The following is a 27,351-nucleotide window of genomic DNA, read 5'->3' on the forward strand; positions in this document are numbered from 1 at the left end:
AAACATGGTAAGCTTGAGAAGCTGTTACCAATATCCCTTCAAATCAAACTCGTTTTCAAGGTCTTGACTTTTCAGTCATGGACCTCCTTTTTCAAACTTGGTGCTCAGAACTGTACACAGTAACCCCCTACAAGCTCCCCCTTTTTAAGTGGAACCATTCTTTTCCTTAGCTTTGTAAGTTCTTTTGTTTCTCAGATTTTGTTGGTTTAATTTAAACCATGGATGTTTAAAACCTGGTATATGTATTTTTAAATAAGACTGTGTTTTAAAGTGAGATTTTTGAAAAATATTAGCTATGCAGAATGATTAGCACTGGTACAGTATGCACATCTTGTTAATAAAAATATTTGACACTGAAAGAATGCCTCGAAGTATTATCATAAAAGTAGATTTTTTTTTTTCCTGGTGGATAGTATGAAAATCCCAGTATCCACACACTGTAATACACTCAGTAAATCTGTCATGACTGAATGTAACCTTTATTACATGCAGACTGGGAGTTAGATCATGCCATTTCTTAGGCACTGCAGACTGAATGTTGATGACATACACATTACAGGACAGGCATGTTTTAGCAGGGCACAGCTGCAGGCAGAAGCTAAAGGACAATTCATTGTTCATGTATATCTCTTTTTTGTTTTTGCTCTAGATAAATGTTTTATCATTAACAGACTGCTTCTTTAAAACGCCTGTGTGTAGGTAGCTAAAGCAGCCTGCAAAATGCAGGAGAAGCTTAGCTTTACTGTGAAGTCTGAGTCTGAGTGTAACCTAACTAGCTAGAGGATATGCAATTCCTGATTGACAGCAGGACTAGCATTATGCAAATGCTGTAAGAGCGAACAGCAGCTGGGGAACAGTGATCAGGGGCTCTGTTAGGGATCTCTCTACACACGCCACACTTATCTCTCTAGTTTTTATCTCTTCTGCTGTTGTGTTTCATTTCAACAATCAATAAATTACACAAAACAATTGTTGCTTTTTTGACAATATTAAATTTAAAATCTCAGAGCAGTTTCAGCTTTTCAGCTAGAGATCTGTGAGAGCTTTTTACTCAAGCTAAATTGGTTAAATTTCAGCTGGGTAACGTGCTTATCTTTAAACCTTTCTGTTTTTAAATCCTGTGTGTCTGGTCCCTTCATACTAAAGTGTATTTTGCTTGTTTCTTCCCGTCGTCTTCAGTCTGAAGCCTTATGTAGGTCAGGCTTGGCTTAAGCAGATTTCCTGAACCTGCGTCAGCTTAAGCTGAAGGAATTTTAATAAACCCTCCCTTGTAGGCGTGGGCCTAAATGAGACTAGCCTAGTTAAGCCTGATCTTTTTCTGTTTGTGAAAAAGAGCTGAGCAGAGCTAGGGACTGCATGGTGGTTTCAAAAACTGCCTCCTTAATTCAGAGATAACAATGGTTGGGAAGGCCAGATCTTCTAATTTTACCTTATCTGAAAAGCTTGATTTGCTAAAACTTGTGAAGCCGTATGTTAAAATTCTTGAAGAACATACCAATAAGCATTCAGTAATAGTGGAAAAAAACAAATGCTGGGATATCATAGCCGATAACTACAATGCCATCGGAGTAGATCGTCCTCCTCGTACTGCACAGGGCCTGCGCACGCTGTACAAGAGGCTCAAAGAATATGCCAAACAGGAGCTATTGCAGCAAAAGGAGACCCATTCAGATTATAAAAGCAGCATTTCTGAGCCAACCAAGAAAGTTGTGGAGATGATTCCACAGATTTCCAGTGTGTGTTTAAGAGACAGGAGCAGTTTACAAAGGTGAGATTCATTTTACTTTGTTATTAAATTAAAATTATAGCGCCTCCTACCTACTCTATACGTCTTATTCTTAACTTGAGTTCAGTGTCCTAAAGCAAATACCCACAACAGAGCTGAAAAGGATTGGAAACAATAGCAAGATACTATTTCCTTTGTTTTATGGTGACTTAACATTGCATTCTATTTTCAGCTGTGTTTCAAAGCTTGTTTCAGTGTCTTGTGTCATATTCTGGAAGGTGAGGGTTAAGAGGGAATCACAGAGAAATAGTAGCTCCAACCTCTACCCCTCCCTCACCTTTTAATAGGCAGATTATTCAAACACCGAAGAAGTGATGGCTATTCTCCTCCATTTAAGGTAATACTGCAGTCATCTTGCTGCATATAAAACTATTACCAGTTTACATAAGATCCATATAAAGTTCAGGGAACAAAGAAATCTATTTCGTATACCTTGTCTGTATCATAAATTATTCTATTAGGCAAATATTGAATATGTTTTAATTGAATCCAGATCTTAAGTACTTTGTCTCCATACAGTAAAGTGCCTTTAACAATACAAATAGATTTTTACAGATTACCTTTCCTTCACTTGCTGACATTTTCTGAAACCAGAGCAAAGCTAACTGCAAAATAAACTGTAAATAACAATACATGTATTGTATGCTAGGCAGTTTGGAAGCATATAGACAGAGATTGAGGAGCTACAGAATCAGAAGTTTTCTCTTTTGTAGTTCTTTAGTGCTCCATGAAGTAAGAGACTGTCTAGATTTGAATCAGACATAGTACAAGCAGGCAGTGGGCAAGCTTCTCCCCACAGCTGCTATAATGCCCCTCAGATCAGACTTGCAACACACTCTACTGGTACAGTATTGATCTTTTCAGGATCAGAAACTGCCAGGGTCAGATTTTGCTTCCTCTGGATGTAGATATTTTAAACTAACAAGGATAAAAGTAAACATGATAAAGCTACATTTTTACATTATTTTCACTAACAGATCAAAATAATATGTGAAGTTGGCTTCCCATTAATCAGATACTACTTATAGTTGGTTGGTGCAACAGCTAAGTGTTCTAAGGGAAGCTGGCATGTGCACACATGGGAAGTTTGATTCATGGTGCCAATGACTGAACTGAATGGTAACAATTGTCTAAATCCTAACGTGCCAGATGCTCTTAAAAAAAAAAAAAAATAACATGCTCTTGTGGGGCTTTGTTGTAAAGAAATCTGTAAAAGCAGTGCAGCCTAGTTGCTACTGGTGAATGCCCATATAGGTAAAATTCAAAAGATCTTATAAAAAAACAAAACAGCCTTTTTAATTAGGTATAAAATGATGTTTTGATCACCACCTCCTGTAATGAAAAAATTAGTCTGAGAATTATAGATGTTACCGGGACTTGTATACAGTAATGGTGCTTTTCATGCACAGCATATTCAAGAGCCAGTGATCTTCATAATTTGACTCCTGCAACTCAAACATATTTGAAATCTGTTAGGACTCTGAGAACAGTGAATTGGGGCCCAAAATGATTTCCCCTAATATACCAGTTGGTGCACTAAGTATTGGAGAAATACTTTTAAATAATTTATGCAAAATGCACTATTATTTTGTATTCCTTCATTTTAACCCTGAATTACACCCCCCCCCCCCAAACATAACCAGTTTTAACCCATTAGAACATGACTTAGTTTTTGGAGGTATATATAAGTAGGTGACAAAGTCCTAATGTCACCTGGTATCTGGTAAGAAATTCTTACCTTAATTTAATTTAATTAAACAAAACCTGTGAATCATGGGTGCCTCAGGGTTATAAATACCACCCCCATTATGGTAACTGTTATTTCCCTTTCTTTCAGTGGAGTTGGCAGGAGTCCCATTATAACTGCCAAAGAAGAGCTTCTCTTATTACAGTTCCTTCTTTCTGTTTTCACCTTCTATCTTACTGTTGTTTAGCTCTTAAGAAACTAACTAGAAATAGGTTTAGAGTAGCCCAAGAAAGCTTATGCTCTAATAAATTTGTTAGTCTCTAAGGTGCCACAAGTACTCCTGTTCTTTTAACGAGAAATAATCCACAGGTCTGAGTCACATGAAGGCTTAGCATTTTGCTAGTTTCTTGGTGGGGTCCACTGTAGTGGATCAGTGTAGATTTCTCACCATTGGGCTGTTCTAGACCGTATCAACTCCCAGTCAACCTCACCTCCCCTTTCTGGGAGCCTCTCTTTCTCTTTAGCTTGACCTGCTTCTCCTGATACTTGTTTCCACCCCTTGCCTCAGGCTAGGAACAGCAAGGAAGGGTGAGGAAGGCCACAATAGGAGCTGAGGCTATGGCAGGAAGAAAAACAGCATGTAGCCAGCAGTGGAGAAGAGACTGTCAGTAGTACTTGGCAGTGGGAATGGAGCATGATGCTCTGTGCTTGCTTGGGGAGAGAAACATTACTGGTTGGAGGGCACAAGAGGCTCAAGAGAGAGTGAAGTTTCTGGGTGAAGTGAGAGGGAATGAGGTACTATATTTATTATAAGTGAAGCAGGAAACAACACCTATAATTAGGATTGCCCAACACTTCTCATTTTAAGACCTGTTTTCAATTGCTTATAACTTTGCCAAACTTTAATAATTTGGGTTGAAAGTTTCCATACCAAGTGCTAGCCTTGGGCTGATTTTTTTTAATTCTGTGTTTGTACAGTACCTAATGTACAAATAATAATTTTCATTAAGAAGCTCTACTGCCTCCATGCTTTAAAGCAGAATGGTCGCCCTGGTGTCAGTGATGTGCCTTTTGCCATCCTTATGAAAATCCATCCAAATTAGGCTCAATTAGGATCCCCTGAAAATCTGTTTGCACATATTCAATAGAGGCTTGTTACCATGTGGCAGCTTAATACTCTGACAATTCTATCTGGGCACGCTCCATCCTGAAGCTGCAGGGGCTGAGCAGGACTTTCTGTGCAGTTGCTCTTCAGAGCTATCGGGGATGGAACAGAAACTTAGTTTTGTATGCTCTCAGTACTTTGCCTGCTGGCACCCAGATAGCAAGGAGGAGGAGGATGAAGGTTTCTGGATAAAATGCAGAGGAGTGAGAAGCTAGACCTGAGGGATGGCTGGGGATGGTAGGAGAGACTGGGAGGAAGGGGTGGGGAGGTTGAGAGACTGGGGCATGGAGAAAGGGAGTGGAGGAAAGACTGTGACTGAGGACAATTACCCAGGGGCAGGGTGAAGAAGGGCTAGGAACAGAGAAGATCAGACTTGCTAGGGGAGAATGGGAATGGGACAGAAAGATCTGTAACCACTAGACTACACTCTCCTTAGAATCTGAAATAACAAAAAATTCCAGCATTTCAGCATTCTTCTGCTATCAGGAAATATCTGTGAAACTGTCTGGCAAAACGTTTGCTTTATCTCTTCCTAATGACTAGCCCACGTACAGGATGAGAACCTACTGTGACTATCATTTACTCGGTTAACTCAAATGGCAGAGGTCTGTACTGTGGATCGAAGAGTTCCAGCCCTAGTGGTGAACAATGTGGGTGGCAGTATTGTTTCACATGCTGGAATTTTATTTTTTTAGTTTACTTTTTTAAAAATATAGTAAATTGCATACAAAAAGAATGTTAAGGTTGTAAAGTCAAGCACTCAAAAGTTAGGAAGTAAAAGAATTAAGGCCCATGCAACCTTAATTGTCCCCCTTTTGTGTATGTATTATAATACAGTCTTCAATTACGTGATCACATATTATTTTTCCCACAGGACCCCTGCCTCATTCAGTGCACAAGATGTACACTGCTTAAGGAATTAATCTGGGCTGTGTATTGAATGAAGCAGTTGTCAGTAGGCCCCGGGCCTCATTTGTTGTACGAGCTGAAAGGTGTGTAGTGAATGAGGCAGGGTCTTGCGTGAAGAGAAAGGATGGTCTCATGGTTAAGGCATTTGAAAACTGGGTTCTATTCCTGCCTCTGCCACAGAGACCCTGATCCACACAGGGATTTAGGTGTTGTGACACTCAGCATTGCAATGCTTCACTTTCAGGTTCCTAGAAAACCACTATCATCACTGGGATCCACAAAGCCTGAATTAGGTGTCTGTGCTCCCTATACAATGCATAGGGAGAAATAGGTGCCTAAGAATGGGATCCACAAAAGCCCGCACACTAGACAGGGAGTTGCCTAAGTTAGCTAATGGGAGATGCTGGCAAGAAGGGTGTGTCCTAAGCCTTCCCCTCTCATGAAGTTAGGCACCTCCCTGTAGTTGAGATCTAGGTGCCTATCTCTGCATTCTACAGCCAGAAGTCCCTTTCTTGGAGTCAGGCAGTTTAGTTGCCTAAGCAAAAAAATGGAGAAGGAGGTGGATGTGTCTCCTTTATGACTTTTAGCTCAGTGGTTAGAGCACTCACCCAGGATGTGGGAAACCAGGGTTCAATTCCCTCTTATGTATGATGGGAAGAAAGGATTTGAGCAGGGGTCTCCTACCTCTTAGGAGAGTACCATAACCACAGACATATGGAATATTCTGATGTGGGGCTTCCTCAGTCTCTTCTATAGAATCTGTTCCTCCACTTTGGGTAAATAATTAGAGTCATTGGGGCAGAGTGAGAGAGCGAGACTAACTCTATAGCTTGGTGGTTAGGGCACCCACCTGACAGATAGGTGACCCAGGGTGTCTAGTTCCCCTGTTTGGGTTGCATAGGGAAGATAGGTAGGGCACTACCTCATTTCCCTTACTTTGTGGATTTTGCTGGGGCTTAGGCATGAGCTAGATTTCTGGACTTCTAGAGTGAGGCTGCAGTGTACATGCTCAAAGTGAGAAAACATAGGCATCTACCGTAAAAAAGTTATTCATTGAGTGAGTTTTGATGCCTATGGAATTACGCAGCAGCTGAGACAGGGAACTGTGGATTGCAGTGATGCCTAAAACTGGGATTTAAGCATCTAAGTCCCTTTGTGGATCTTATGTGATGCTAGGCAACTCACTTAAACTAAATTTTTCACAGGTTGCCAGTAACTATGGTCATGTCTACGCTACCACTGATGTTGTCAAAATTTATGTTGCTCAAGAGTGTGAAAAAAACATATCTCTGAGCGACGTAAGTGTCACCGGCATAAGTGGTATTGTGCACAGCGCTCCTGCCAACATAGCTACCACCGCTCATTGCAGGTGGCTTAATTATGTTGATGGGAGAGCTCTCCCATCAGCATAGAGCAAGTACAGTAGAGATCTTACAGTGGAGCAGCTGCATTGGTACAGCTGTGACACTGTAGGGTCTCTAGTGTAGACATAGCCTATGTGTTCCTAATTTTCTGGGTGCCCAAGTTGAGAAATGTGGGGCTAGATTTACAGAAGTGCAGAACACTCAAGCTGAAACTGAAGACAAGAGCTGTGCTTTAAAGAAATAAAGTGCTATAAAATTAATGCTAAGTTCTGTTTAAAAAAAAAAAAAAGAGGCCATAGGCCCTCAAATTGGGCATCCGAAATTAGTGGACACTTTTGACCTTAATCTCTCTGTGCCTCTGTCATAAATATAAAGGGAAGGCTAACCACCTTTAAATCCCTCCTGGCCAGAGGAAAAACCTTTTCTCCTGTAAAGGGTTAAGAAGCTAAAGATAACCTCGCTGGCACCTGACCAAAATGACCAATGAGGAGACAAGATACTTTCAAAGCTGGAGGGCGGAAAACAGAGGGTTCTCTCTCTCTGTCTGTGTTGTCTTTTGCCAGGACCAGAGCAGGAATGCAGGTCAGAACTCCTGTAAATAGTTAATAAGCAATCTAGTTAGATATGAGTTAGATTCTGTTTTGTTTAAATGGCTGATAGAATAAGTTGTGCTGAATGGAATGTATATTCCTGTTTTTGTGTCTTTTTGTAACTGAAGGTTTTGCCTAGGGGGATTCTCTATGTTTTGAATCTGATTACCCTGTAAGGTATTTACCATCCTGATTTTACAGAGGTGATTCTTTTACCTTTTCTTTAATTAAAATTCTTCTTTTAAGAACCTGATTGCTTTTTCATTGTTCTTAAGATCCAAGGGTTTGAGTCTGTGTTCACCTATGCAAATTGGTGAGGATTTTTCTCAAGCCTTCTCCAGGAAAGGGGGTGTAGGGCTTGGGGGGATTTTGGGGGGAAAGACGTTTCCAAGTGGGCTCTTTCCCTGTTATATCTGTTAGACGCTTAGTGGTGGCAGCAATAAAGTCCAGGGACAAAAGGTAAAATAGTTTATACCTTGGGGAAGTTTTAACCTAAGCTGGTAAAAATAAGCTTAGGGGGTTTTTCATGCAGGTCTGTACCCTAGAGTTCAGAGTGGGGAAGGAATCTTGACAGCCTCAGATCTAGAGCCCTGCAAATCCGCAGGTATCCACTTTATATCCGTGGACCCTTTCTGCGTACAGCGGATGCGGATACAAATTTTGTATCCGCTCAGGGCTCTGACTGTAAGAGCCGGGTGGGCAGCTGTGAGGAACCATGGCACGGATCCTCAGGGACACTGAGCGGAGAGGCTGGGGGGCAGGGACACTGGGTGGGGGGATGGGACATTTGGCGGAGGGGCAGGGACACTGGGTGGGGAGTGGGGGGCTGTGGCTCCCCACAGCTGCCAGTGCAGCTCTCCCTGACCCAGAACCGGCAGGGAAGGGGGGTGGCTCAAAGCCGCAGTCTGGCCATGGTAAGAGCTGCGTGGGGAGCTGCGGCGGATCCTCCACCTGCCCTGGGTGGGGGGCCCGAGCAGCCCCCGGGCAGCTCCACAGGTCTTCCCCCTCCCCCGGCCAGGCCAGTGTGGAGCCCAGGTGGAGAGCTGCAGGGAGCCGCGGCAGACCCTCCTCCTGCCCTGGGCAGGGGGCCTGGCAGCCCCGGGGCAGCTCCACAGGCTCCCCCCACCCCCTCGCCAGGCCAGTGTTTAGCCCAGCCGGGGAGCCGTGGGGAGCCGCGGTGGACCCTCCACTTGCCCGTGGTGGAGGGGCTGAGAGTAGCTCCCAGCCATCTTCCCCCCCAGTCGAGGGCAGGTGGAGGGTCCGCGACTCCGCACGGGGCTCCCCACAGCAGCCCACATGGCTCTCGCCGACTGGGCTTTTGCAGGGGGATGCCTCGGAGCCTCAGCCCAGCCCCCCGTGTAGAGCCATGCAAATCCACGGATATCCACAGATAATTTTTGCGGATCGGATGCACGTACACATTTGTGTAGCCACACAGGACTCTAGGCAGATCCTCATCTCTAAAATGGGAATAATAATACTGTAATACCACTTTCATGGGAGTGTTTTGAAAATAAATTCATTAATATCTGTGAAGCATTCAGATTCTGTAGAGATAAGCACCATAGAAAAGTCCATAAGGAAGTTAATAATTCTGTCTTCAGAGCAGGATTTTAAAAGTGTGCAGTAAATATGGCCTAGGGTCACACATTCAGCAAGGAGGATAACCAAAATATTGAATAGCTGATCATTAAGTAAGCATCATCCATCCTATGCACTGAAGAAGAGAGGGGTCCTGTGGGAAAAAAATAATTTGTAATCATGTAATTAAAAACTATATCATAATGCATATGCACTAGGGGGGCAATTAAGAGTGCATGGGTCCTAATTCTTGTACTTCTTAACTTTCTTGGCTGGCCAGCCTTCCTCCTCCCTGACTGTGATTTCCCACCTGTACTCCGTGCTATGACTCTCTTGCTACCTTACAGCTACACAGGTCACACAGACAGACACACACACACTTCAAGAGAAAAAATAATGCAGGCAGAAGTCCAGCAGAGTGGGGGACTCTCCAGTTTATTTCATTTAATGCAGCATGTATGATTACTTCCTTGTGGGTAGGTAGCAAATGTGTGCATTTGGTGCAAGTGACTCATGGCCCATAAAGTTCATGCCTGGGCTCTTCAGACCAGAATGGCTTAATTGGAGGAGCTAAGGGAGACAGAGGTACATAGATGAGACTTTCTGGCATGCAGTAGAGTGGTCCCACCCCTTCATCTGTCAGTTGAGGAGGATGAAATCTCAGGGAAGGAGAACATCAAGCTGGAGCAGAGGGAAACAATCCCATAGTTGGAACCTTCCTTCCAGATGATGTCCTGGTATCTTCTCACACTGAGGATACCTCTCTGTGGGAGGGGACCCTGTTATTAGGAAAAGACAGGTAATTGTAATGGGGGATTTAGTTATTAAAAATATAGATAGTTGGATTTATGATGACTGGGAGAACCATGTGGTGAATAACTTGCCAGGTCTGAAGACCTCACAAGACATCTAGACAGACTTCTGTGCAGTGCTGGGGAGCACGTAGGTACCAGGAACATAGGGAAAGGTAGGAGAGAGGTCCTAAAGGCCAAATTCAGGCTGCTAGGTAGGAGATTAAAGTCCAGGACCCATTAGTAGCATTCTCTGAAATGCTTGCAGTTCCACATGCAGGGCTAGTTAAACAAATAGAACTGCAGGGTCTCAGTATGTGGATGAGGTGATGGAGTTTGGAGGAGGGAGTTGGGTTTTTTAGGAACTGGAGAATCTTTTGGGAAAGGAGGCTCTATACAGGTAGGATGAGCTCCACCTAAACCAAAATGGAACCAGATTTCTGGAATGTAAAAAAAAGAAGAGTTTTAAAATTAAGAAAGCTGACAGATGTGGAAGAACACATGGTTCAGACAGACACACCCCTTAGGGGAGGATTTATTAAAGGGAATGCTTTAAAACCTAGTAAAGAGAAGAGGATAGAAGTTGATAAAGTACAGGTAGGATCTGAAGAGAAACAGTTAAATGAAAAAGAGTGCCTTTCAGTTACATCACATGAAGGCAAACAACTAAATATTGACAAAATTTAAAATTGTTTGTATATTAATGCAAGAAGTTAAAAAGCTAAGACGAGTGAACCTGACTGCCTGGTATTAAATAAGGCTATTGATATAATAGTCATCACAGAAACTTGGTGGAATTATGATAATCCGTGGGATGCAGGAATATCGGTACAAAATATATAGGAACGACAGAGTAGATTGTGCTGGTGGGGGAGTGGCACTACATGTGAAAGAAAGCATGGAGTCAAATATAGTAAAAATCTTGAATGAATCAAACAATACTGTAGAATCTCTATGGATAGAAATTCCATGCTTGAATAATGAGTATAGCAGGAGGAACATACCACCGCCTAGCCAGGATGGTTATTGTGATTGAGAAGTACTCCTGGAGGTTAGAAAGTCTTCAAAAACAGAACAGTTAAAACTCAAAATAAGGGGAGATTTCAACTATCCTCATATTGACTGGAAGCATGTCACCTCAGGACGGGATGCAGAGAGAAAATTTCTAGATACCATTAATGACGACTTCTTTGAGCAGCTAGTCCTGGAATCCACAAGGGGATGGGCAGTTATTGATTTAATCCTAAATGGATCTGGCCCAGAAAGTGATAATACAATAAAAGCTGTTTTATCTGGCACTTCACCAACCGGAAAGCTCTATAAACCGGGATTTGAGCTTCATTAAAATTCTGGTTTATAGTCCGGTTGGTGCAGAGCTCACAAGGGGTTGGGGTACAGGAAGGGGTTTGGAGCGTGGGCTCTGGGAGGGAGTTTGGGTGCGGGAGGGGGCTTGGGGTGCGGGAGGGGATGCATAGTGCTGGATCCAGGAGCCACTCACCTCGGGTGGGTCCCCGCAAGCGGCGACCTGTCCCGGCTGCTCCTAGGCGGACGCGCGACAGACGGCTCTCTGCGCTACCTCACCCCAAGTGTTAGCAATGCAGCTCCCATTGGCTGGGAACCGTGGCCAATGGGAACTGGAGGGGCAGCTCCTGTGGGTGAAGGCGGCGCGCAGAGCTGCTTGCTGCACCTCCGTTTTTAGGAGCAGCCGGGACAGGTCACAGCTTGCAGGAGCCGCCTGAAGTGAGCGGCCCCCGGATCTGGCATCCTGCATCCCCTCCTCCGCACCAAACCCCCTCCCGCACCCAAACTCCCTCCCTCTTACTTAACCGGCATTTTTCACTTACCTGCACCCCCCATTCCCCCAACATGCCAGATAAAACAGCTTTTACTGTACCTGAACCACTCAGTAATAGTGACCATAATGTAATTAAGTTTAACATCCTTTTAAGGGGAAAAATACCAGAGAAATTAACCACAGTAGCATTTAACTTCGGAGCTACATAAAAATGGGGAGGCTAGTTATAACGAACAGTCACAAGTTAAATGGCTGCAAGCTGCATGGAAAGTTTTTTAAAACACCGTAATAGAGGCTCAAATTAAATGTGTACCCCCAATAAAAACAAACTACAAGATGACCCCCCCCCCCCCCAGCCATCATGGCTAAACAATAGAGTAAAAGAGGTGGTTAGAGACAAAAAGGCATCTTTTAGAAATTGGAAGTCAAATCCTAGTGATGAAAATAGAAAGGAACATAAACTCTGGCAAGTCAAGTGTAAAAGTGTGCTTAGGCAGGCCAAAAGAGAATTTTGAAGAGCAACTAACAAAAGACACAAAAACTAAAACCATTTTTGCTGTTACGTACATCTGAAGCAGGAAGCCTGCCAAACAATCAGTATGGCAACTGGACAATTGAGCTGCTAAAGGAACACTCAGAGAAGACAAGGCCATTGCAGAGAAACTGAATGAACTCTTTGCATTTGTCTTCACTGCAGAGGATAAGAGGGAGATTCTCACACATGAGACATTCTTTTTAGGTGACAAATCTGAGGAACTGTTCTGGGTTGAGGTGTCAATAGAGAAGGGTTTGGAACAAATTGATAAATTAAACAGTAATAAGTCACCAGGACAAGGTGGTATTCACCCAAGAGTTCTGAAGGAACTCAAATGTGAAATTGCAGAACTACAAACTGTGGTCTGTAACCTATCATTTAAATCAGCTTCTGTCCCAGATAACTGGCAGATGGCTAATGTGACACCTTTTTTTAAAAAAAGGCTCCAGTGGTGATCCTGGCAATTACAGGCCAGTAAGCCTGACTTCAGTACCCGGCAAATTGGTTGAAGCTATAGTAAAGAACAGAATTATCTGACACATGGATGAACATAATAAGTTGGGGAAGAGTCAACATGACTTTTGTAAAGAGAAGTCGTGCCTCACCAAACTATTAGAATTCTTTGAGGGGGTCAACAAACGTGGACAAGAGTGATCTAGTGGATATAGTGTATTTGGATTTTCAGAAATCCTTTGACAAGGTCCCTCACCAAAGGCTCTTAAGCAAACTAAGCAGTCATGAATAAGAGGGAGGGTCCTCTCATGGATTAGTAACTGGTTTAAAAATAGGAAACAAAGGGTAGGAATAAATGGTCACTTTTCGGGGTGGAAAGAGGTAAATAGCAGGGTCTCCCAAGGATCGGTACTGGGACCAGTGCTGTTTAACATATTCATAAATGATCTGGGAAAAGGGAATAACAATGAGGTGGCAACATTTCAGATGGTCCAAAATTACTCAAGATAGCTAAGTCCAAAGCAGACTCTGAAGAGTTACAAAGGGATCTCACAAAACTGGGTGATTGGGCAACGAAATGGCAGATGAAATTCAATGTTGATAAATGCAAAGTAATACACATTGGAAAACATAATCCCAACTGTACAGCCAAAATATTGGGGTCTAAATTAGTTATCTCTTAAGAAGGAGATCTTGGTATAGTTGTGGCTACTTCTCTGAATACATCTGCTCAATATGCAGCAGCAGTCAAAAAAGCTAACAGAGTGTTAGGAACCATTAGGAAGGGGATAGATAAGAAGACCCAAAATATCATCATGCCACTATATAAATCTGTGAGTACAGTGTGCAGTTCTAGTAAATCCATCTAAAAAAACTAAGATATACTAGAATTCAAAAAAATACTGCAAAAAGCAACAAAAATAATTAGGGGTATGGAACAGCTTTTTTTTTTTTTTGTTGGGGACCAGAGATAAAAAAGGTTGAAACTGCTCATCTTAGAAAAAGAGATGACTAAGGGAGGATATAATAGCAGTCTATAAAATCATGAACGATGTGGAGAAAGTGAATAGGGAAGTGTTATTTACCCCTTCACATAACACAAGAACTGGGGTCACCCAATGACATTAATAGGCAGCAAGTTAAAAACACATGAAATAAAGTGCTTCTTCACACAGTGCACAGTTAACCTGTGGAACTCATTACCAGGGGATGTTGTGAAGGCCAAAAGTATAACTGAATAAAAGAATTAGATAAATTCATGGAGGATAGATCCATCAATGGCTATTAACTAGGAGGGTCAGAGAAGCAGCCGCATGCTCTAAACCTCTGTCAGAAACTGGGATTAGATGACTGAGGATGGAGCACGCAGTAAATTTCATCTGGTACTGGACGCTGTCAGAAGACAGGATGCTGGGCGAGATGGACCATGGTTCTGACCCAGTGTGGCCGTTCTTATGTACTTTTACAGAATTATAGTAATTGTCAGAACAGAAAGTCTAGACTGAGATCCAGTCTCTGATATTAGCCAATGCCTGATGCTTCAGAGGAACACACAAAACTTCCATTAGAGTTTGGAAATGCACTTGCCTGCTCATCAAGTGTAGGACTGCTCTGATTTGGGGCTTTGTTCTCTTCTCTTCAACAGGCAGAAGGTGCCCTAATCTGAGGCAGAAGTGTCTGCATGTCTATCAAACAGAGTGAATGGAGAGTCACCAAGTTTTGATCAATGTATCCTAGAATTATATAGGTTAGAGATGGGAAACTATTATATTAGATTCTGTGACTTAAAGATAATGTGCACATCTTAAACTCGAAGTACTTTGTGTTCCACTTCATAACTCTAATCAGTGTACTTACAATGTGTTCTTATTCTGACAGTATCCTTTAAACCAATATGCATACCACCTGTGGTACACACATGGTGGCTTGAGAACCAATGTATTAGATCCTCCAGTCCTTTTCCTGGGCAATACAGGATTGTTCCCAACAGTTCCTAGTGTATCATCCAGATTAATTTTAAGTATGAAGTGGTGTGGTTTCCACTACCATACTTTATGCCCTGAAACAGGAGGATTAGCCCTCATAACTTTTATTCTAGCTAATGTAATTTTATATGCTATTCTAATCCATATAAATGTTTAATCATTTTCAGTCTTATTAAGCTATTTGTTCCATATTCAGTAGCAGTGAGTTCCACAAAGTAATTATACTCTGTCTAAAAAGTATTATATTTTATCTATTTTTAAATTTACTTTCATTTAATGAACAGCATCTAATTTACTTGCTCTGCCCAAGATCTGTGGCAGAGTCTGGAATTAAGCCGGAGCTCTTGAGTCTGCCACAGATTTCTTCACGGGTCTTGGGCAAGTCATTTAATCTTTCTCTGCTCCATTTCACTATGTAAGAATCTCATCAGACAAAATAATATTTATATTTTGAGATTCCATTTATTGTGAATTTTCTTTCTCTTAAAATTTGCTTTTGATCAACTTCTTGTAAGATAAATTAAGCGAAGAGACTTTAGTTAATATTAACATAGGAAAATACAATTTGTATACTTATTCATATAAAATAGGAGCTATAACCCTTGAAAACTAAAGTGATGGGCTTATATGTTTTTCTACCAGGGCTGTTTTCAGAAATGAGTAGCACTCTAAGTCAGAGGAGGAGTGGATGAGGGTGGCGCTGGGGAGAGGAGGTATCAGCTGGCAGTGAAACTGTTTCAACGGGGACCACTTAAATCTAAATGCTCTTCTCTCTCTCTCCCATCTCACTCTGTTGTTAGTGCATAAGAGTTGCCTGCTTCTGTCACTTTCACTTTCTTCTCCTGCATTGCTCCCTTGCCTGCTTATCACTGATAGCTTTTGCTTTACCTATCCTGTGGGAAAAGAAGGGCCCACCAAGCTGGTTCTGTCTAATCTATGTAGCCTCCTTCATGGTAGAATATAATACCCAAAGGAGGAAGACAGAGTGAGAGAGAGACTATCTTTATGAGAGAGATAATCCCAGTCAGTGTACTGGTGAGGTTTTGCCTGTATTTTTATCTGGCAGAGGGGCAACATTTTAAACAAATTATTCTTGATTAGCTATGTCACAGTTGCAGGATAACTGCACCTCTGTTCTCCCACAGTTGTCCCTCAAAGGCACCTACTTACAGGTTTCTGGCTCCCAGCCATCCCCCTCTTGGATGGAGACCCACATCTCACTCCCTCCTGAGCAGGGATTTTTAAGGCTGCACAGTTCCCTGCCTTACACTTTGATATCCCTACCAAGCCACACTGCCTTAAAAGGCCTGTGCTTTGTTTTCTGACCAGTGTGTTGCCCACAGTTATAAATTACCTCGCAACTCCTAAGCAAGTATATTTATTCTTAAGGTAAAAGCATTATAGGGAAAAACATATTAAAACAATAAAAAAACCTACACCTGGGCTAAAAAGGTTACTAGAGGTCACCCCCAATTTCTGCTTAGGGGCTCTGGTAAGTTTTAGTCCTTTTAAACCCACCTAACTGGGTTTTCCCGATGGTTATTTCATTTTAGATACAGAACGGAGATAGGGCAGATCAGTTGCTTTTTTTTATACAGCTCAATCTTCTGATCTTGGTCCTCTGTGACAGGTAATCAACAGACTCCTCAGCGTGCACCTTTGAAAGACTGTTTTGGGGGTTTTTTTATGCATAACTGGAGTTGTGGAATTTGCATTAGCCTTTCCCTAGGGATTCCTCAGGAAATCCACTTAACACTTTCTGTCCCAAAAAGTACACATTTATTTGGCACAACTCAGTATAGTCTCTTGAAATCCTATATACTTCCCAGGGCTTACATCTGTCACGTCTCCCCACTAGGGAAGTTGCATATAGTCCTAGCTCACCTTAATAAAGTAAGGTCTTCCAAGATATATTGCAGGAAATTGCCATATTTATCACAAATTAAATTTGCTCCTATTTTTTTATATAATGGCTTTTGTTTACAGATAATGACTTAATATATATATATATATGTTTTAGCGCTAATATAGATAAAGAAATGGTTGCTGGTACCAGTTCCCCACAAGCAGTGTTGGATCACCATCCTGTCACAATGGAGTTGGAACCAGAAGAGGATGTCAAACCTCCTCCTTCCTTGGCTGTAGATTCACAGCAGAGTGAGGACTTAGAACAAGGAGAAGAACACCAATTGGTGCATGTTATGGAGAGATCTCCTTCAACTTCACTGTCTTCTGTTGATATGAGAATGATGTTGTCTTCATCTCCCATCCCAAGAAGAGATGATTTTTTTAGGCTCGAGGTTGGAGAACGCTTTAGGCCAGCATGTGGGTATGAGCCACAGATGTTGCAAATGCTGAAAGAGGAGCATCAGATAATCTTAGAAAATCAAAGAAAAATTGGGCTTTATGTCCAAGAAAAGAGGGATGGCTTGAAAAGAAAGCAGCAGCTGGAAGAAGAGCTATTGAAAGCAAAAATCAAAGTAGAGAAGCTGAAGGCAATAAGACTACGACGTGATCTGCCAGAATACAACAGTCTTTAAATATTTATGATCTCTGTCATATAATCTGAGATGTTTTATTCTCTGAGATACTTTATAATACATTCTTTTTGCCTAGCAAAATGATTTTTTATGTTAATTTGGATGGATCAAAATCTAGCCTTGAAAAACGAATGCATGTTTTCCATTTTGTTTATGTACATTAGCAAAAATGTCAAATGTCTTTCACAGGTTTGAGTCTTCTCAATATTTCTAGTCTGAAGTATAACCAGATACTGTAGCTCTGTGTGTAAGATAAAAAACTGCCTTTGGAAATCTTCCACTGATCTTTATTAGAGCTGGAACAAGCTAATGAAAATTTAGACAGGTGTTCTTAAAGGTGTTGATTTTATGCTTTATTCTTTTTTTAAAGCAATTCTTATCCTTTTTAATATTCTTTATGAAGTTATTTGAAGGTTAATAAATATATATAGAGAGAAGAAATAAAGGCCATGTTTCTTTATATATCTTTTTCACTCATTTTAAATTTGTAAAGCCTATGGCAATGATGAGATTTTGCTAATGTGTTATATTAGCTTGGAGAACATAGGAAACTGACTGGATTATTTTATTTTTTAATGCTCAACTGAGGAAAGGTTGAACACACATCTTTTTAAAATTTAACACCTTTTATAATATTCAGTGTATGAAAGTTTCCATATGATAATTTCAAAATAGAGATGCTGAAGGCAACATTTAAATTTTCAGAACTGCACGCATGCATAATTTGTGTGCACAGTTACTGTGATTGTGTATTCAACTGTGGTAATTACACTGGCAAGTGACTAGAAAGATATCTAATTTGTTCATTTCCGTGCATAATTACTGTGATACATGTGCAACCAAGACAGATACAGGTGCATTTGGATCAACATCACTGTTATGCTATAGCTACCAAAATGCCATAGTTTCTCTACATAAATAATTTGTGACCCAAAATCCAAGTAAGATTCTTTATTATCTAGGATAATTTTTGTGAGTGGTATGACTTTTTTTTATTTATTTACAAATAAAAATCCCAAACACAAAAAATAAATCCATTCTCCTATCCTTTCTAGCAACATCCCTTGCTTGCAGTGTAGTTCCTATACTGTTATGACCACTATCAAGGAAGCAGGGAGGCAAATAAATGCCTGTCAATCATAGCTATTACATAAGCTCCAGACTGCCCATTTCTTCATGGTTCTTTGCCTTCTGCTCTCTGGAATCATGGAGCAGCACCTGCCTCAATCCTCTGACTCCGTATTTCTTCTAACACTATTTTCTCTTCCTCCAACTTCTAGCACAAGAAAAGGATATGAAATACAGGGTAAAGGAAAAAGAGAGAAAACAAAGGAGATATCATTCTACCTGTGTCTGCTGTCTAGAGCCCCAGCAACACAGAGAGGACAAAAGCAGCAATAAGGAGGCCATTCCCTCCTATGGCTGCTTCCACTCATGACTCTATCCACCAATGCTCTTTAGATCAGCTGCTTTCTCTACCCACACAGTGTCTCTCCATATGGGTGAGGGGCAGTGCTCTGCATCAGTAGATGAGGTAAGCCCTGCTACTACTTATCAGTCTCCTGGGCCCCTCAGGATATCTTTATAACCGCAGGTGTGACTGATAACACAGTCTGAAGACTGCAGGATTGCATAGGTTTAATTAAGGGCTTAACTGAGCCTAAAGAACCTTTATTTGTGATGCTGTTGTGAGAGATGGAGAGAAACCAGCTTGACTGTCAGAACCCAGGATGAGTTTGTGGAGTTATGTGAGGTAGTGGGTGGGGTGGGGTGCGGGGGGGAGGAAACAAATCTTTTACTTGCAACCTGAGGAAATGGAAATCAGTGAGATTCAATGAATATGGAACTCCACAAACCGTTTTTTCCCCCCTACAGTCACTTTAGGGTAGAGCAGAACTTTAAGCCCACGTCTACACTCACACTTATATCGACAAAACATATGTCGCTCAGGTGTGTGAAAAAAACACACACACCGGGTGACATAAGTTTTGCCAGCATAAGTGCTCATGTATACAGCACTGTGTCACTGCTCATTTAGGTGGTTTTCTTATGTTGACAGGAGAGATCTCGTGTAGAGCAGCTACGTGAGCGATCTTACAGCAGCGCAGCTGCATTGGCACATCTGTGCCACTGTAAGTTCACTAGTGTAGACATGGCCTAAGATTAGAGCCCCATTCTCTCTATTGTGCCTTTTGTATGCCTTGAAGGGTTAACCTCCAATAACTAGCCTTGATTTCAGTACACACCCTGGCCAACCCCAGCATTCTTCAATTCCAAGATACTGATATGTCTTGTAGAGCTGGAACCACTTCCACAGGACATTCATTTTCCTGAGCCTACAAGACTGAAAACTTTTTAAAAAATAAAAGGCATTCTTCCCGCTGTACTTTACCATCCAGGATGTGGCTTCTGAGGAATGGGAACCAGCATAAAGTAAATTTTCAGTGCCTACCTCATAGCATGGAAATACCTGGCTTTGCCGGAGAATCTAGATTCTGCTTATCCAGTGTTATGGGGTAGATGCCAAGTTGTTTCTATGTTCTTGTTCCAAGTTCTCATAGATGTGGTCCCACATTCAACAGAGGCCGGAATGAGGTCGAATAGGGCTTATGGTGTTGCAGCGGTTGTCTTGACTACAACCCACTCTACACTGGTTATCAGAGCCCGCCGCATAGACTTTGGAAGCTTTTCGACATAAATGTCCATTTCTTTCAACATCTCTCTCTACAGATGTTATCTCTGTGAGGGCCAGAACCATGCAACTTTCCACTCTTTGCCAGCATCAGGTGGCTTCTCACCAGGAATGGAGAGGTAGATGCAAAGACCAAATTGGCAGAACCTCCTCAGCGTTTTAGATTCTGGGAGGAAAAGAGTTGAGTGGATGAAGACATAATAGAATATGGAGGTCCCATGAAGACGCTTTCTCCACCATCCTCACTCCATATTATGATTGTTTTTTTTCTGTTCTGTTTGTAAGAGAAAGGAGTTTTCTCTTCTTCTTTGTGCTAGTGGCATCTTCTATCCAGAGACTTCTCATATTTCCAGTTTCCTTTTTTCTAATTTCATCATGGTGGATCTTTCAATTCTTGGGTCATTTTGCAGTTTGCTTGCACCTTGTCATGTGGGTTTACTTCTACCTTTAGCCATCCTCCTTCAAATGTACTTTATTTTTTTTTTTCCATGGAAGATGTCCTTTCCTTCTCTTAGTCTATCAAGAAGGCAACCACATTTGGTGCTTCTCTCCCTCCAATTATTAGGGGTCTGCACTTCTTCTCTAGCACCCATATCTGGGTTGCATCATCGCATTACCTGCCTCTTAGACTTGGGCATCTTTCATTTCTTAGAAAGTGTACCTTCACTATTGTTATGTTGCAGCTTTAAGGTATATCTACACTGCAGCAAAAAACAAGCTGTGTTCACACTACAGTGGGTAGCTAAATATCGCAGTGAAAGTCTGGCCAGGGGGATGCAGCGGGAAGCTGAGGGAGCCTTTCCGCACTGATGGAGTCTTTCACTGTGGCAACTTCCCACTCTGGCAACTTCCCACTTTCACTGCCATGGGGAGCTGCTGGAGCCTTTCCCCACTGTCTCCCTGCTGCCGGAGTCTTTCCCTGCTGCTGGAATTTTTTGCCACTGCCTCTCCACTGCATGAAAAGACTCCGGCAGTGGGGAGGCATCAGGACATTATACTGCTAAAAATAGCAGTATAGCTGTTGGAGGCACTGCTTCGACATGTAGAGAGAGAGTTTTGGCATGTCTTGATGCGCCTAAACAGTGCCTCATTATCTAGAATGTTGTTTATACCCATTTGTGGGGGGCATGCAGTTTATGTACTCTACACACTGCCATCAGGAGTGTGGTGTGTAGGCATACCCTTAGGCAGTTCTTCTAGACCTGCAGTCTTAGGAACTTCTCTGTTCCAGTACACAGCCTAACTGAACTAACATATATGATCAGGCAGCTTGGAAAACACAGCACCATGTTCTGTCCTTCTCCCTCCCCAGTCTCTGTACCTTACCAGTGCCTCTATCCCTGTCTGCCGCAGAAAAGTGTACCTCTAGCAAGGATGAGCGAGTGCAGCCTTCACCTTCATGGGGTCTCCGAACAGTTTATTAGTGTGCTTCCAGCAAGATAACCATACTAAACAAGTCCTGGAAAGAGCTGCAATCCCAATTTTGAGGGATATATTCATTTGCTTGAGATTGAGGCAAGGAACTGTGATAATGTTCCTCTCCTTTCCTCTTGACTCAGGACTTTGGAGAAAAAATAAGACATGTCAGAAATGATATGACTGCCTCCTTTGTTGCTCTTCATCTTTGAGAACAGGCGTATCACCAAGTTCTCCTCCTTGATAAATGCCCTTCACCTGGAGCATCTGTTCCAGAGACTAGTCAGTTTCCCCAGCTCATGTCACCTAGCCTTGACATCCTGGAAGCTGAATGAAGATGGTATTTCACTGTAGGATTTTTGGAGGATGTAGCTTGGGGTGTTTCCTCCTGGAGAAGGAATAAGAACATAAGAATGGCCATACTGGGTCAGATCAAAGATCCGTCTAGCCCGGGGTGGGCAGACTTTTCGGCCTGAGGGCCACATTGGGGTGTGAAATTGTATGGAAGGCCGGGTAGGGAAGGCTGTACCTCCCCAAACAGCCTGGCCCCTGCCCCCTATCCGCCCTCTCCCACTTCCTGCCCCCTGACTGCCCCCATCAGAACCTCCAACCCATCCAACCCCACCCTGCTCCTTGTCCCCTGACCTTCCGGGACCTCTGTCCACTGACTTCCCCGACCCCTAGCCACACCCCTGCCCCCAGACAAGCCCCACGGAACTCCCATGCCTATCCAACCCCCCCGTTCCTCGTCCCCTGACTCCCCCCCAGAACCTCAACCACATCCAACCACCCCCTGTTCCCCATCCCCAACTGCCCCGACCCCTATCCACACCTCCACCCCGTGACAGCCACTCTGGGACTTCCACGCCTATCCAATGCCCCCTGTCCCCTGACTGCTCCAAGGACCCTCTGCCACTTATCCAACCTCTCCGCCCCCTTACCATGCCACTCAGAGCAGCGGGAGCTTGCAAGAGTGGCGGGCCAGAGTGCTGGCAGCGCGGCGTGCTGAGGCTGCACAGGAGTAGGGACAGCAGGGTAGGGGCCGGGCACTAACCTCCTGGGCCAGGAGCTCGGGGCGGGGCAGGACAGTCCTGTGGCCCGGATGTGGCCCGCGGGCCATAGTTTGCCCGCCTCTGGTCTAGCCCAGTATCCTGTCTTCCGACAGTGGCCTATGCAAGATGCTTCAGAGGGAATGAACAGAACAGGTAATCGTCAAGTGATCCATCCTGTCACCCATTCCCAGCTTCTGGCAAACAGAGGCTAGGGACACTATCTCTGGCCATCCTGGCTAATATGCCTTTGATGGACCTATCCTGTTATAGTCTTGACCATCACAACATCCTCTGGCAAAGAGTTCAACAGGTTGACTGTGCTTTGTATGAAAAAATACTTCCTTTTGTTTGTTTTAAACCTGCTGCATATTAATTTCATTTGGTGACCTTTAGTTTTTGTGTTGAGAAGGAGTAAATAACACTTCCTTATTTAGTTTCTCCACACCAGACAACATTTTATAGATCTCTATCATATCCCCCCTTAGTCATCTCTTTTCCAAGCTGAAAAGTCCCGGTGTTATTAATTTCTCCTCCTGTGGAAGCCATTTCATACCCCTAATCATTTTTGTTCTTTTCTGTACCTTTTCTAGTTCCAATATATCTTTTTTTGAGATATGGCGACCACATCTGCACACAGTATTCAAGATGTGGATGTAGCATGAATTTATATAGAGTCAATATGATATTTTCTATCTTATTATCTATCCCTTTCTCAATGGTTCCCAATATTCTGATAGCTTTTTTGACTGCCGCTGCACATTGAATGGATGTTTTTAGAGAACTATTCACAATAACTGCAAATTCTCTTTCTTGAGTGGTAACAGCCAATTTCGATCCCATCATTTTATATGTATAGTAGGGATTATGTTTTCCAATGTGCATTACTTTGCATTTATCTACATTGAATTTCATCTGCCATTTTGTTGTCCAGTCACCCAGTTTTGTGAGATCCTTTTGTAGCTCTTCGCAGTCTGCTTGGGACTTAACTATCTTGAGTAGTTTTGTATCATCTGCAGATTTTGCCACCTCACTGTTTACCCCCTTTCGCAGATCATTTATGAATATGTTGAATAGGATGGTCCCAGTACAGACCCTTGGGGGACTCCATTTACCTCTTTTCATTCTGAAAACTGACCATTTATTCCTACCCTTTGTTTTTTATCTTTTAACCAGTTACTGATCCATGAGAGGACCTTCCCTCTTATCCCATGACAGCTTACTTTGCTTAAGAGCCTTTGGTGAGGCACCTTGTCACAGGCTTTCAGAAAATCTAAGAACACTATATCCATTGGATCCCCCTTGTCCACATGCTTGTTTACCCCCTTAAAGAATTCTGGTATATTGGTGAGGCATGATTTCCCTTTTTAAAAAAACATATTGATTCTTCCCCAACAAATTATATTCATCTGTGTGTCTGACAATTTTGTTCTTTATAGTTTCAACCAGTTTGCCCGATACTGAAGTCAAGCTTGCCGCCCTGTAATTGCAAGGAACACCTCTGGAGCTCTTTTTAAAAATTGGCATCACATTAGCTATCCTCCAGTCATTTGGTACAGAAGCTGATTTAAATTTAAATGTTACAAACTACAGTTAGTAGTTCTGTAATTTCACATTTGAGTTCCTTAATAACTCTTCGGTGAATACTGTCTGGTCCTGGTGACTTATTACTGTTTAGTTTATCAATTTGTTCCAAAACCTTCTCTAAGGACACCCCAATCTGTGACAGTTTCTCAGATTTGTCACCTAAAAAGAATGGCACAGGTTTGGGAATCTCCCTCACATCCTCAGCTGTGAAGACCGATGTAAAGAATTCATTTAGTTTCTCCACAATGGCCTTATCATCCTTGAGGAATTGGACTTAAATTTGTACACTCAGATTGGGACATCGACCTTTCCCTCTATTTTAGGGTTTTCTATAGTGCCTATCACCAAAGTAGCTGACCATTCCATCATCTGCTAGATATTAGAGAGAGGGATGGATGCACAGTTATGCTCCCTTAAGTCCTCTACTTTCTATATGGAGGGTTGAAGGTTATTTTGCTGCAATTGCTGCAATATGCAGATCATTCAGGTAAGGGACATTGTCAGTTGCAGGAGAAAGCAGTCTCTTTACATTGAGCTGGGAACCAAAGTACTGGCCTGTTAGCCCTCAGACATTTGTCATTAGTTTTTCAGATGTCTGTAGGGGTCCCTTCTGAAACTGGGAGAAGCATTTCTGAAATTGCTTTCTCTCAAGGAGGCACTTCTAGTTGCTATTGAATCTCTCTCTTTCAACAGTGAGTGATTTGAATTAATTGATTATCTCCCTAATTTCCCTTTGTGTCCAGCTGTTTTTCTCCCTGAGTGCGTGGTCATGTCAAATATTACACAAACTCTTAAAAATATTGTATTCAGAGCTGTAATAAAGGCAAGGCAACCTGCTATTGCCCAGAAGGAGCAAGAGCATTGTTCTTGTATGACCAAGGTATGAAATCTCATCCTCATGTCAGAAGTGTCACTGCTCTTGGGTAATGATAATATTTTGGGCTTGGCAGGTTTAAATGCCTGTTTCTACTACTAACAAGGCAGCTACTTAGTTTCACCCACCACTACCAGATGGTCCAGTCTTTTGCTGCAGACTCTTGCATTTGGCTACTGTACAGATAAGTTTTGGGATACACTTGCTGTCTGTAAGGGCCGTTGCCAGGTAAAATGGGAGAACTGGGATCTACAAAATGACAAGGCAGTATTGCTTATAGATAATCCTGTTTGTCATAGTTCTCTCTTCTTTTGTCCTCCATCTCTCCCGCCTTCTCACTTGGGGTGTTGCCAATTATTTTCTTTCATCTCTGTTGCTATTTTCCTGTTTAAGAATCCACAGCACTAGAATCTAGGTCAGCGAAACCTGGAGCAATTGATGTTCCCACATCGCCCCTAGGAAGTCATGCAGAGCCACATCCAAGGACCATTGTGGCAGTTAGGTGCTGCAAGAAGTACTGCCCAAAGGGGCCAGAGCAGCAGCACCCTGGGGTGCTCTGATTGGACCATTCTTACTTTTTAACCCTGAAGCGTGCCCCAGAAAGTTGTCTGGGCAACCACACAGACTTCTGACTAGCTGCAACTCCAGACCCTGCCTTGTGTCATCTCATTTCACACTCCGATCTTCGGACTCCAACCCCAGCCTGACTTCTACCCTGACTCTTGTCTAATGATTTCAGCTCTCACAACTACTCTGACCACTGCCTTGTAGCCGCCTCTGGACTCCACGACACCAGCCTAACAGTACTGCCTACACCTTAGTATCTTACATCCCGTTTTAGATATTTTTTTCTCACTGGACAGAATAGAGTTTATATATTGTCTTTGATTGACAGACCTTTTGCTTCCAGCTTCCCAATAGTGAAGCCATAATACTGTCTGTAAGAGCTATTGCTGAGTGGGAGAAGAGAGGATATGACAAGTAAGTAATCTTCCCTTATTTCATCTCTAACTCCTTTTAACAAGGTAGTCGGATGCCATGATGGTGGGGAGGGTGGGCTGGGGTGCAAAATCCAGGAAGTAAAGAGAGATTACAAATTTTGGAATTTATTCCATATTTTTGAAAATTGCTTTGTTCCACAGTGTTCAGTTAAAAACACGTGTTATGGAAATGTTAAACTTTACATAGCTCTACAGGCATTAAGCTGAATATATTTTCAATTCTTAAATTTCCATGTTTAAAAAAGCTTTAACAGCCCACACTATATTTTTGGTTTAATTTCTTATCTTATTCCACAATATTATAGGGTTGATCAATTCTAGCTGTGATAAAATAATAATAAACAAAAAATCCTTGCAACCGGAGAGAATTTAAATAATTATTGTTCTAGCATATTGACTTCTTTTAAATACTTTGGATGGAAATAAATAGAAACCCTAGAATAGTGAGTTTATTTTAGAAAGAACTTGTATTTTAAAGGTTGAAAATGCAATTTAAAAGATAGCAATGTAGTACATGTGCTTCATAATACACATTTTTGATCTGTTTTTCTTATTCCTTTTGAATTTGTTTTAAAATCATCTGAAAAGCTCATTGCATAACATTTTGACACAGTGTTTGCTATTTTACTATTGTTACATTTTAGAATTTTAACGGAGCTTCTTTGTGTAACAGATTACTGAAATTAAGATGTCCTGTGAATTATGCGTCTTGCTGATTAATAGTAAAAATGAAAACACTCAGTTTTATCCCAGTCAGACTGACTTTATTGATTAAATGGTGTTCTTTATTAAAGTGGAGTCCATGTGGCCTGAACAAAGTTCCATTAGTAGCAAGGTTATGACTTCTTTAGATTTTACTGGGTTTGAGCTAGCTAAACTTCTCCGTTGATCCGGCTTATGGATCCTCCACAGTCATTCTGTACTCTACCAAGTTTGGAGATAATTGTGATTCTTACTTTGGGAGAGGAGAGGAGAGAGCGAAATGGCGGGAATGCTTTGCCTTCTGCAACCATGGAATGCCATAGACATTCTCCAGTGTACCTGTCCTCCTCCTGCAATGTGGGATCTGATACCACCCAACATTATGGCTATGTGGAATAATCTCTTGGACCCTAATGTGTTCAAAGATCTCCTGGTGGGTGTAACACTGACAATGGTGTTTCCTTGGCTGACTGGGTATATGAGAACCATACAGTTATAAAATACAAACTAGTTGAGTAATTTTAATTAACCAGTTACACAACCACATTTCTCATGGTTCTTATATATATGTTGCTTAGCTAAATTACACACTTGAATTATTATAAATTTATAAGTTTCATTAGCTGAAATAGAATTTAAAAATGAGAGAGAGAGAGAGGAAGGAATAAAGATGACTAGGTAATAGTATTTATAAAGTTCAAGGTGTAGTGCTTGGCCAATTTTTGCATATCTCTGTTTACCTTTTAAGTTGCAACTTCTCTGTTTTCTTCCTTTGAAAATGTGTTCATTCAGGTAGAATCTCTCTGCATTCTTTGATAAATTATAAATTAATTTAATCAATCCATTACA

General features: G+C 42.0%; 2 protein-coding genes across 4 annotated transcripts in view; both read left to right on the top strand.

Annotated features, from left to right (window-relative positions):
* Window positions 1-27,351, top strand: part of RAD54B (RAD54 homolog B) — a 122,789-nt gene that overhangs the window by 36,018 nt on the left and 59,420 nt on the right. The gene's annotated exons all lie outside the window — the stretch shown is intronic.
* Window positions 1,313-22,057, top strand: LOC102930817 (fibrinogen silencer binding protein). Its single transcript, XM_037892287.2, has 2 exons — window positions 1,313-1,768; window positions 16,662-22,057. The coding sequence occupies exons 1-2, from the start codon at window positions 1,398-1,400 to the stop codon at window positions 17,179-17,181; spliced, it is 891 nt and encodes a 296-aa protein (XP_037748215.1). The 5' UTR covers window positions 1,313-1,397; the 3' UTR covers window positions 17,182-22,057.

This window comes from Chelonia mydas, chromosome 2 (assembly GCF_015237465.2).
Source record: "Chelonia mydas isolate rCheMyd1 chromosome 2, rCheMyd1.pri.v2, whole genome shotgun sequence".
Classification (NCBI taxonomy): domain Eukaryota; kingdom Metazoa; phylum Chordata; order Testudines; family Cheloniidae; genus Chelonia; species Chelonia mydas.